We start from the raw sequence: 12437 nt of genomic DNA, 5'->3' as shown, positions 1-12437 counted from the left end.
AGAGAAGTGAAATATTGGGAATCCAAGTGAGAATTGAACACCGTTGATACAGAATGCTGGGTACACTCTGCAAACAGCAACCCATTTGACCATTGGGAAAGTCAGAATCACAGCCAATACTGTCCCTATATGCTAACCTCTGGCAAGAATCACTGGCTGGTAAGCGGGACCGAAGACTCTGGTCTATTTGTGTTCTCCTAGGCTCAGAAAGACCAAGGCTCACCTTGGCTGAGACATACTGATGCAGACCAGAATCAAACATGGAAGCTTTTGTCTGCTTGGTGCCACCACCCTATAACTTATTTACCCATCGAGTTATAATGGCATGGATCAGCATCTCCTTCACTATTAATTTTTTAATGAATCAATCATATTGCAATTTAACATTAGTGTTTGGAGAATTACATTAAAATATTCCATTTTCATATTTTTCCCACAGGGGCCAGTTGTCCTTCAGAGATTTAGATACATAACGATGTTTCAGGTATAGGCCCAAAACTGAACATTATTTGTCCATAGAGAGATTTGCAGGGAAGTCTGATTCCATGGGTAGGAGGTCTTGTGGCACAGTGGGTCGTGCCCCTACCTCGCAGCCAGAGGTTCCAGCTTTGAGTCCCACTCCAGGATTGATGGCCACAGATGCGTTCACAACACGGCCAAACAGGTTGATCATCAACCTGCAAATCCTTCCAATACACCTATGGCAGTCAATGACAGTGGGAGGGGTCTTCTGGTCAGCCTCGCTTGATTCAGACAGTTGCCCCTCAAGCTTTCGTCTGTGGCAAGGTCTCAATATGAGAAATCCAATGTATTTGGGCAAAGGCTTGGAATAGACACCTTTCCTGAAGAAATGTTTGTGCTTAAATTGTATCTTTCATAACCTCAGAACTTCCAGAAACTTTTCACAGACAAAGATGCACTTTTAAAAATATATAGTAAGCCATTATTGTAATATCGGAAACTCGGCATGGCAATGTGACAGAGACCGGCTAATTTCGGAACACTGGGAGATAACTGTCAAGCTTATCTTTGAAATAGTGCCACGGAATCTTTTCGTTCACCCGCGAGAACAGATGGTTTAAATCACTTTTGAAAGATAGCACATCTGACAGTGTAAGGCGAGTGCCAGGTCAGATTTACATGCTCAGCAGGACTTGGAGGCAGAACCTCTGATGCAGAGGTCAGGCTACCAACTGAGCCATGCCTGACACCACATCATCAATTACATCCCCACCTTTTTTCACACCGAGCCTTGTTAATATAGCAATCAGGGTTTTTTGTGATCGTAAATTCAATTAGCACTTCCTATCTGAAGTGCAAAACTAATGATATGCAGTTCAGAAAGTGCAACATCCATTACTTAAATGATTGATTCAAAAAACAATAAATATTCTCGGCATGAAAAACAGAAGAGCAACAGCTGTTTCCTTCATAAACCTAAAACATTATGTTGCAGTTACAAAGTGATTGGCTTTGCCTGCACTGTCCCATGCTTCAAGGCTCGTGGACTTAACCTTTAATCGGATCCAGTAATTAGTCACCAACCACATCGTTCACCCTAACTAGATTATTAATAGAAACATTTTTTAATCTTGGTAAGCGAAGCAGCAGAAATTTCTGTGGATTGTTAGTGGCTGCTTGTTGTTCAGGCGATTCACTGTTCTGTTGGTAAAGTTCATTGGGACTGAATGGTGGCTTTCATACGAATCTAAATGGTTTTAGCTTATAAATAAAACTCTTTGTTCAAAGTAGGGATGGGCAGCATCAATACCCAATGTCTACACCAACCTAAAGATTTTTGTTTTAGTCACACAAGCAAGGTTTACTTTGAGACGACAGTTAAATAAAAAAAACCAAAGTGTGTTGCAAAGGATGGAAGTCATTACCATGTCCATTTTATCTTTGTTTTCTTTTTCTAGATTCTCCCTCCCTCCCTGTTCTTTAATGTCTTGTAAGATCAGGTGTTCTGGAGATGAAGAGGCTGCCATATCCATCTGCTTCTCATGATGATCTTCATCGTCAATTGTTCGAGTCTCAAACCTGTTGGATAGTTCGTTTAGGGTGGCATGAATTAATCAACTTCATGTGCTTTTCAATCTGAAAAGATTTACCCTTGAGAAAACAGCCTTTCACAATGTAGAACGTAATGGATCATCTTTACTTGATGACTGAAAAATTACTAATTCAGAAATGTTGAAAAAGGTTTTCATTAATCTGGATCAGATATTTTAGTTTGTCTGCCTTATTACAGGTTGGGTATCCTTTATCCATAAATCCGAAAAGCAAACACATCCCAAAACCGCATTCTTTTTGAACCTCACTGACCTTTAAGCATGGGAAGTCCCTGACCAAGGCAACATGAACCCAAGCTTTAACACAGGACATCCCTGACCCGAGCCAACATAACCCTCACTGGCCGTACCCAACCTTTTGCACAGGAAGTCCTTGACCTGAGCCAACACGAACCTCACTGACCATAACTGAACTTTAGCACAGGAAGTCCCTAACCCAAGCCAACACAACCCTCGCAGGCCATACCGAACCTGTAGCACAGGCAGTCCTTGACCTGAGCCAACACGAACCTCACTGACCTTCAGCACATGAAGTCCCTGACCCGAGCCAACACAACCCTCGACGACCACACCAAACCTCTCCTGACCTGAGCCAATATGAACCTGACTGACCGCACATGGCTTTTAGCACAAGTGTCCCTGACTAGAACCGACACAAACCTCACTGACCACACCCAAACTTTAACGCAGAAAGTCCCTGACCTGAGGCGACAGGAATCTCGCCAGCCTCACCAGACTTTGAGTGCGCAAGTCGCTGACCTTTTTAAAAATAAATTTAGTGTACCCAATTCATTTTTTCCAATTAAGGGGCAATTTAATGTGGCCAATCCACCTACCCTGCACATCGAACCTGGGACCTCAGCGCCGTGAGGCAGCAGTGCTAACCCACTGCACCACCGTGCTGCCCCAAGTCCCTGACCTGAATTGACACGAACCTCGCCACTTCACTAAACCTCGGGTGTGCAAGTCCCTGACCTGAACTGACACAAACCTCGCCAACTTCACTAAACCTCGGATGCGCAAGTCCCTGATTTGAGTCGACATGAACCTCGCTGACCAAACCAGAGTTTAGTGTGGAAAGTCCCTGACCCAAGCGGACATGAACCTTGCTGACTATTCCCAATCTTCAGCACGATTTAATGCATGATGTCCCTGACCTGAGCCAACACCAATCTCACTGATCACACCTGACCTTTAATGCATCATGTCCCTGACCTGAGCCAACACCAATCTCACTGACCACACCTGACCTTTAGCGCATGATGACGTTGACCCGAGCCCACACGAACCTCACTGACTATACCCGATCTTCAGTGCAGGAAGTCCCTGACCTGAGTCGACACAAACCTCAGCAACCTCACCAGACCTCGAGTGGGCAAGTCCCTGATCAGAGCTGACACAAACAGGGTCTACCTCACCAGATCTCGAGTGCGCAAGTCCCTGAGCTGACATGAACCTCACTGACTACACCAGAGTTTAGCGTGGGATGTCCCTCACCCAAGTGGACATGAACCTTGCTGACAGCACCTGTCCTTTAGCTCATGAAGTCCCTGACTTGAGCCAACACTAACCTCACTGACTACACCAGACCTTTAGCATAGAAAATCCCTGACCGCACCTGACCTTTAGCACAAAATGGGTGGCACGGTGGCACAGTGGTTAGCACTGCTGCCACAGCGCGAGGGAGCCGGGTTCAATTCTAGCCTCGGGTCACTGCATATGTAGAGTTTTCACGTTCTCCCCGTGTCTGCGTGGGTTTCCTCCGGTTTCCTCCCACAGTCACAAAGATGTGCAGGTTAGATGGATTAGCCACGCTAAATTTCCCCTTAAGTGTCCAAAGATGTGCAGGTGCGTTGGGATTATGGTCATGGAGTGGAGGAGTGGGCCTAAGTGGGGTGCTCTTTCAGAGGGCCGATACAGACTTGATGGGCCAAATGGCCACCTTCTGCACTGTCGGGATTCCATGGATGTCCCTGACCCGAGCCAACACAACCTTCACTGACTACACCTGACCTTTAGCGCAGGATGTCCCTGACCCGAGCCAACACAACCTTCACTGACTACACCCGACCTTTAGCGCAGGATGTCCCTGACCCGAGCCGACACAACCCTCACTGACTACACCTGACCTTTAGCGCAGGATGTCCCTGACCCGAGCCAACACAACCCTCACTGACTACACCCGACCTTTAGCGCAGGATGTCCCTGACCCGAGCCAACACAATCTTCACTGACTACACCTGACCTTTAGCGCAGGATGTCCCTGACCCGAGCCAACACAACCTTCACTGACTACACCCGACCTTTAGCGCAGGATGTCCCTGACCCGAGCCGACACGATCTTCACTGACTACACCTGACCTTTAGCGCCGGATGTCCCTGGTCCGAGCCAACACAATCCTCTCTGACCACACCTGACCTTTAGCGCAGGATGTCCCTGACCCGAGCCAACACAACCTTCACTGACTACACCTGACCTTTAGCGCAGGATGTCCCTGACCTGAGCCAACACAATCCTCACTGACTACACCTGACCTTTAGTGCAGGATGTCCCTGACCCGAGCCAACACAACCTTCACTGACTACACCTGACCTTTAGCGCAGGATGTCCCTGACCTGAGCCAACACAATCCTCACTGACTACACCTGACCTTTAGCGCAGGATGTCCCTGACCTGAGCCAACACAATCCTCACTGACTACACCTGACCTTTAGCGCCGGATGTCCCTGACCCGAGCCGACACAAATTTCACTGACTACACCTGACCTTTAGCGCAGGATGTCCCTGACCCGAGCCAACACAACCTTCACTGACTACACCTGACCTTTAGCGTGGGATGTCCCTGACCCGAGCCGACACAACCTTCACTGACTACACCTGACCTTTAGCGCAGGATGTCCCTGACCCGAGCCAACACAACCCTCACTGACTACACCCGACCTTTAGCGCAGGATGTCCCTGACCCGAGCCGACACAATCCTCTCTGACTACACCTGACCTTTAGCGCAGGATGTCCCTGACCCGAGCCAACACAATCTTCACTGACTACACCTGACCTTTAGCGCAGGATGTCCCTGACCTGAGCCAACACAATCCTCACTGACTACACCTGACCTTTAGCGCAGGATGTCCCTGACCTGAGCCAACACAATCCTCTCTGACCACACCTGACCTTTAGCGCAGGATGTCCCTGACCTGAGCCAACACAATCCTCTCTGACCACACCTGACCTTTAGCGTGGGAAGTCATCATAAGACAAGCTTATAAAACAAAAGCCAATGTGCTGAGGCAGATAAAACTGCCTGAGGAAGGAGCAGTGCTCCGAAAGCTCATGTTTGAAACAAACCTGTTGGACTTTAATCTGGTGTTGTAAGACTTTTTACTGTGCTCACCCCAGTCCAACGCTGGCATCTCCACATCGCAGATATAACTGGAAGAACACTCAGTGACACCTGCCAGCAGAGTACAATGACACTCTGAACCCTCACCTACAAGCAGCATCAATGATAGTGCCACGGGTTTGTACTTATTACAGACATCCTGCATTTACTATTCAGTCTTATATCTTATTTTTCCAGCTATTTTATCAACTTTAGACTATAGATAAACTCGGCTTAGGCTACTGCAATGTAAGTAGGCCTCGTCCCATATACATTTTCAAAATTATTTGAAATTCGAAACGCAATCGGCTGCAATGGTTTCGGACAACAGATAACCAACCTGTACGGCCAAATCGGGCTGGTTTAGCACAGTGGGCTAAACAGCTGGCCTGCAATGCAGAACAAGGCCAGCAGCGCGGGTTCAATTCCCGTACCAGCCTCCCAGAACAGGTGCCGGAATGTGGCGACTAGGGGCTTTTCACAGTAACTTCATTGAAGCCTACTTGTGACAATAAGCGATTATTATATTATTATTATACGTTTTCACTTTTGCTTTTTAACCAGCAAAGTTGCATTGCGACTACATTGACACACTTAATGCACCAGCCATAAAGCCAGTATTTGCAGCTGGGATTTCCCAATACAGCAAAGTCCTGCTGTCATTAAAGAAAAGGCTGAGTAAATGATTGTTTAGTCACCCAAGGGCCACATTCATGCACCTTAAGTCACCTTCAGATATAGAATTGATGAAAAGGGGTGGTAACTGATAAAAATGATACTTGCACATTGTTAATTGAACACCCGACGGTTCCCTGATGAGATAAGCGAACTGTAGCAATTACATTCTGTGCTCTTGTTTCTCCATGACAGGAATAGTCTAGTTGCGAGCATACCAATTTGAATATTCATTTGGACATAACAATAGTTAGGCACATGGTCAAACAAGCGAATGTGAGCGGATGCAATTTTTAAGGAAAAGGCAACTGGGATTGGCTAGGTATAAGGTGGAATAAAGGGGGCTGGAATTAAGTGGGGAAGATGCCGGACGGTAGAGGGGATTGGAGGCATAAGCCTCTGGTAAGGCTGCTAAAGTGGAACGTCCGGGATCTGAATGGGCCAGTTGTAAATTCGCAGGTGTTCACGCACCTCAGGAGCTTGAAAGCGGGGGTGGGTCTTTCCGCAGGAGACGCACCTCCGGGTGAAGGACCAGGTTAGGCTAAGGAAGGGGTGGATCGGGCAGGTTTTCCACTCGGGGTTTGATTCGATATCGAGGATAGTGACGATTTTAATGAGCAAAGAAATGGGATTTGTGATTGCAAACGAGGTGAGGGATTCAGGTGGGAGATATGTGATTCTGAGTGGGGTATTGGAAGGGGAGCTGGTGGTGTTGGTAAATGTGTATGCCCCAAATTGGGATGATGTGGGTTTTATGAGGGGGTTGCTGGCAGCGATCCCGGATTGGCAATGCACCAATTGATCATTGGGGGGGGGGTTTATGATTTTAACTGGGTCCCAGAGCCGAGGGTGGATAGGCCGAGCCCCAGGTAGGCATATGGATAGGATAGGGTATGAATGGCAAGGGAGCTGGCGGCGGGGGGGTTACTGTAGTGAGTCAGGTGATTTTGGTTGGGGTGGAGGGGGCAGAGTATGTGGGGATAGTTATTTCGGACCATGCGCCCCATCGGCTGGAGATTCAGTTTAGATTGGGCTGGGAGCAGAGGCCGGGTGGAGGTTTGACTCGGGGTTGTTGGTGGATGGAGGATTTTGCGATAAGGTACGGGTGGTGATTAAGAAGTATGTCGCGTTGAATCAGAATGGGGAGGTTTCGGAGGCCATTTTTTGGGAAGCACTGAAGGCAGCGGTCTGGAGGGAAATTATTTTGCTTACGGCTCGTGCGGATAATGAAAGGAGGGAGGAACAAGACCGTCTAGCGAACAGATAGTGGAGGGAGTATTTGAGGGTGTCTATCATGGAGGGATTGGTGAGGGGGACAAAGTTGCAGGGGCGGTTTGACAGGTTGACAACGGGGACGGCGGTAGGGCAACTGCGTGGGGCAAAATGAGCATGGGGAGACGGTGAGCCACATGCAGCCGCACCAGCTGTGGAGGCAGGCTGCATCCAGCGAAATACTGCAGAGACGGACTGGGAATGTGGTGTCGGGACTGGTGAAGATAAATGAGGTATTTAGAGAGTACTACCAGGGACTGTACGAGGCGGACCGGGGGGAAAGTGGGGGACATGGGGCAGTTTCTGGACGAGCTGGAATTTCCCCAGGCGGAGGAAGCAAAAAGGCAGGCATTGGAGGAGCCCCTGGGTCTGAGGGAGGTAGCATCAGGGGTATGAAGTCGGGGACGGCCCCAGGGCTGGATGGGTACCCTGCGGAATTTTATAAGAAATGTGCAACGGACCTGGCTCCACATCTGTTGGAGGCATTTAATGAAGCACTGGAGAAGGGGGAGCTGCCGGAGATGATGACGCAGGCAGTAATCACGCTAATCCCGAAAAAGGGGAAGGACTGGTGAAATGTGGGATGTATAGACGCATATCACCATTGAACACGGATGAGAAAATATTCGCTGTTTTTTATTTTAGAGTACCCAATTATTTTTTCCAATTAAGGGGCAATTTAGCATGGCCAATCCACCTAACCTGCACATCTTTGGATTGTGGGGGTGAAACCCACGCAGACACGGGGAGAACATGCAAACTTCACACGGACAATGACCCAGGGCCGGGATTCGAACCCGGGTCCTCAGCGCCGTAGGCAGCAATGCTAACCACTATGCCACCGTGCTGCCCAAGTATTGGCTAAGTTGTTGGCAGGGAGGATGGAGGATTGTGTCCCGGTGATTGGTTGCAGAAGATCAAACAGGCTTCGTGAAGGGCAGGCAGCTGTTGAATGTAGTGATGAATCCGTCAGGGGCTCTGGTACGGGAGGTGGTGGTGTCCATGGATGCAGAGAAGGTATTTGATCGGGTGGAGTGGTGGGTATTGTTCGAGGGTTTGGACCAAGATTTGTGGCATGGGCGGGTTGTTGTTTGTGGCACTGAAGGCAAGGGTGAGGACGAATGATATGCGTTCGCAGAGCTTTGACTTACACAGGGGTACGAGGCAGGGGTGCCCGCTGTCATCGCTTCTGTTTGCGTGGCCATAGAGCCATTGGTGATGGCTCTCAGGGGGTCGGCAGAATGGCAGGGGATTATGAGGGGACAGAGTGTCGCTCTCTGCCGATGACCTGTTTGCTGTGTGTTTCGGATCCGCTGGAGAGTATGGGAAGGTTTATGAGCCTGCTGGGGAAGTTTGGAGGGTTCTGAGGGTACAAACTGAATGTAGGGAAAAGCGAGGATTTCCCAGTTAATGAGTTGGGACGATGGACAAATTCGGGGGGGGGGGGGGGGGGGGGGGGCATTTACGGTAGCGAGGGATGGATTTAGGTATTTGGGGATTCATGTAGGGAGGGAATGGACGGGGCTCCATACCTGGAACTTAACAAAGCTGGTGGAGGAAGCCAGGGAAGATCTGAAGAAGTGTGATACACTGTAGTTGACAGTGGTGGGGAGGGTCCAAGTGGTGAAAATTAATATTCTGCTGAGGTTCTTTTTTATTTTTCAGGCTCTCCCGATCTTTATACCAAAGGCCTTTTTTCGGAAATTGGACACGATCATTTTGGACTTTGTATGGGCGGGGAAGGTTCCGAGGGTGGGGAGGACCCTGCTACAGAGGCGTTGCCGAACTTACTTCATTATTATTGGGTGGCGAATGTGGACAAGGTGCGGTGATGGTGGGAAGGAAAAGGGATTGAGTGGGTTAGGGTGGAGGAGGAATCTTGTAAGGGGTCTAGTTTGAGGTCTATGGTGACGGCAGTATTGCCAATGGCTCCGAGTTGGTATTCAGGGAGCCTGGTGGTTCAGTCCACGGTGAAGATATGGAATCAGCTGAGGAGGCATTTTAGGGTGGAAGATTCTGGGCGGGAGTGTTCGGGGTCTTAGCCAGGTTAGTGGACCTGGACCCCTTGATGGTGACATTTGGGGTTTCAGAGAAGCCGGAGCTCATGGAGAGGAGGATGGCCAACGAAGACCGAGGACCAGTTTGTCGCCGGTGGGGGAGGAGGAGGAGGATTATATAGTTCATTGCTGGGATGTAGGTTTCCCAGTGTTTTTATGTATAGTAACCTGTTTTGATACATGTTGATGATCAAATACTACAATACGTTTTTAAAAATGTTTTTTTAAAGAAAAAGTTACTTCAAAATCAAAAACTTCCAGAATCAAAACTCCACAAACCTTTTTGTTATATCTGACGACAAGGGTCTCGGCTGAAATGATCGTCTTTGGGAGCTCAGGAGTTGTTCCCGCTTGGTATCACTGTTTTCTGAAGTAAAGCTTTTAATTCGCTGCCTGACAGGAACATTAATCTTTTCTGTCTCATTGGCAGGCTGTGAACAATCCGTTTTTGCTGCATTGCTGCTGGCAGAAACGAGGAGGAGACTGATGCGTCTTTTGATTATCCCACCAGAAACTTTATTTTCTTGATCATCAGAGACCAAAGAAGAGTTTTCGACATCAGAGGTTCGATCCAGATCAGAACATTCTTTACCCAACTCCTTATTTGTCCAAATCTTGAGTTGCCCGCGATCAGTTCCCACTTTCTCTTTTTCAGATCTTAATGACGTAGTCGATATTTTTTCTTCCTTTTCTTCTTCTCCTTGAACAGCAGTGATTTTGGTGTTTTTAACGTTGTTTTCCCACAGAATCATTCGTTCTGGGGAAGTCGTTTTCTCTTTATTGTCTCTCGCACACAATGTGAGCGCACTGCCATTTTTTTCACTGATTTCCATCTTTGGGCTTTCATCGAGTGTCTTTTTAGCAGCAGAAAAGTAACCATTTGTCTCGTCTTCATGGTCATTTGGGGAAGCTGAGGACGAGCATTTTGCTGTCACTGCTGCTGACTCCGCCTGTTCAACTACTGCAACGTGCCTGGTATCGGAGGGCAGAGCATTAACATCTTTAATAGTGATGGGAACATTTTCTTTACTGTCCTCTGATTGAGGAATATTTCTCTTGTGAGCAGAGACTTCAAATCTGGCTGTAAGGTCCATTGATAAAGGCCTGGGCTTTGTTAGCCAAGGTTTTCCAAGGGCAGAAGGCTTTTCATCATGTTTTATGGTGATTTCAGAAGGAGACTCTGATTTCTGGACATCTGTGGTCCCAGGGAGCCAAGCAGATAATGGTCTCGGTCTCCTTAATTGGACCCTGAGTGAGGATGGGTTTTTAGTACTGTCTTTTTCCTGGTCTATTTTGTTGTTATCTTTCTCTGTAATCTTGTCCAATTTTCCTAAAAATCCCAATGAAGAGGCTCTTGATAATGATGCAGAGTCTGTCATCCCAAATCCTTGAGGTGCACTCCGGCTGTATTTCCTGGAATGAACGGATGGCTTAGACAACTTAAGAGGTTGCATCGTCCCTCGCAACTCTGGATCCTCTGAACTGTCCCTGCCTTTCCCAATATCTTTGAGACCTTCACTGAACTTCTTTGATTTTAATTTCTGGACTGAGGTTTCCATAATTATGACAGTAGTTTGTTTCGTTTCAGAATTTTCACTCTTTCCCTCTGTTGATTTTTCAGGACTCAAGGTCGTGGTTGAAGAAGGAGCTGCCACGTTGCTCTGTTTCAGTGTCGAATGCAAGTCGAGCGATGTTTCGCCATCCTGACAATGGCCTGCCCTCATCCAACTGATACTGACAGACCCCACTGAAGACTTTTGAGCAAAGGAAGGCGATGTTGACAACACAATTCCACTTGGTGCACGATTTGCCTCTGTGTCCCTGAATCTTGCTTTTGTATCATCTGTATCAATAGCATGTTTCCCTAATGGTGTTAACATAGAAGTAACACTTATAGGCTTAGAAGCTGTAGGTGCTTGTGTGGTCCCTAATGATGTGTATGGCACTGGCAACTTCTCCAAAGAAAATGGTTTCGGAGTAAGTCTTGGTTTTGGTCCTGTTCCAGGTTTGGTTCCTGAGCCCAAATTCAGTTTGCCCTCATTATCAAATATATGGGGAGAAACTGGAGCTGTTGGTTCAAGGGCTTTATTGCTTACACCTGAAAGAGTGTTTATGCGAGTCCACGGCAATCTTGTCTCATTGACAATATCATCCACATCACTCAAGGTATTCGTGGACGTTGGGGCTGGCTTCCCTTCCACCCATGTTGCCATGACAATCTTCTACTTTAGGCATCCACCGTGCTACATGACTTATGTGAAGAGTGGAATCCTACAAAAAGAGGGAGAAGATTGTTTATAAGGTTGTTTCCAAAGAGGCCGCTGACATTAGAATAACTTAAAACATTACAGACATTCAAAAATACAAGCCTATGTCTAGTATCTGTTGGATTAAAAAAAGTGATGACTGTTTAGTGCTACTGCTTTCCCGGGACTGGAAGATCTATTGTGCAGTTACTCATGGGCAGTTTCATTCACGCAACAGGAAATGGCGATAACGGGACTTCCAGTGGTGGCCATGGAGTGAATGGTCGCACACAGAGCAGCTTCGGCTTGATGGCATTGGTTTGGGCACTTTATACCCATTAGTGAGGTAGCTCCGGCAGGAAAGTGTGCAGAAGGTGTAGAGGGAGAGGTTCTCCTCAAGATTGGCATGTCTACTGGCTAACAGACCCGGCAAAAAACAGTTAAAGACCTGGCTAAGGAATTGGAGGGACTTGTGATGCTGCAACAATTGCGAGAATAGCGGAGGCGGAAGGGTCATCGCCAGTTGGAAGGTCCCACATGGAGCAGTTGATGGCCTTCATCAAAGATGGATTTCATCAGCAAAGGAAGGGATTGAGGGAGCAGTATCACCTCTGCGAGAATCGACTGACCATGTAGAGAAGTGTCTTGAGGCACAAGGAGCAATGATATGAGAGGTGGAGAAGGTAGTGCCCGCCCAAAGCAATCGGATCACGGCCCTGGAGGCGGGGGTGGGG

General features: G+C 47.8%; 1 protein-coding gene across 1 annotated transcript in view; it reads right to left on the bottom strand.

Moving 5' to 3' along the window:
* The window catches only part of LOC119953538, a 298044-nt gene that overhangs the window by 194507 nt on the left and 91100 nt on the right, over positions 1–12437 (bottom strand). The window contains exons 2-3 of the mRNA XM_038777951.1: positions 9737–11728; positions 1887–2040 (exon numbers count right to left, since the gene is read on the bottom strand). Coding sequence (XP_038633879.1) covers positions 1887–2040; positions 9737–11670 — 2088 coding nt within the window. The 5' untranslated portion in view covers positions 11671–11728. The remainder of the gene's footprint in view (positions 1–1886; positions 2041–9736; positions 11729–12437) is intronic.

The sequence above is a fragment of the Scyliorhinus canicula genome, chromosome 1 (assembly GCF_902713615.1).
Source record: "Scyliorhinus canicula chromosome 1, sScyCan1.1, whole genome shotgun sequence".
Lineage (NCBI taxonomy): Eukaryota > Metazoa > Chordata > Chondrichthyes > Carcharhiniformes > Scyliorhinidae > Scyliorhinus > Scyliorhinus canicula.
Note: the sequence above shows the minus strand (reverse complement) of the source record. Positions and strands in the feature narration are given on the sequence as shown.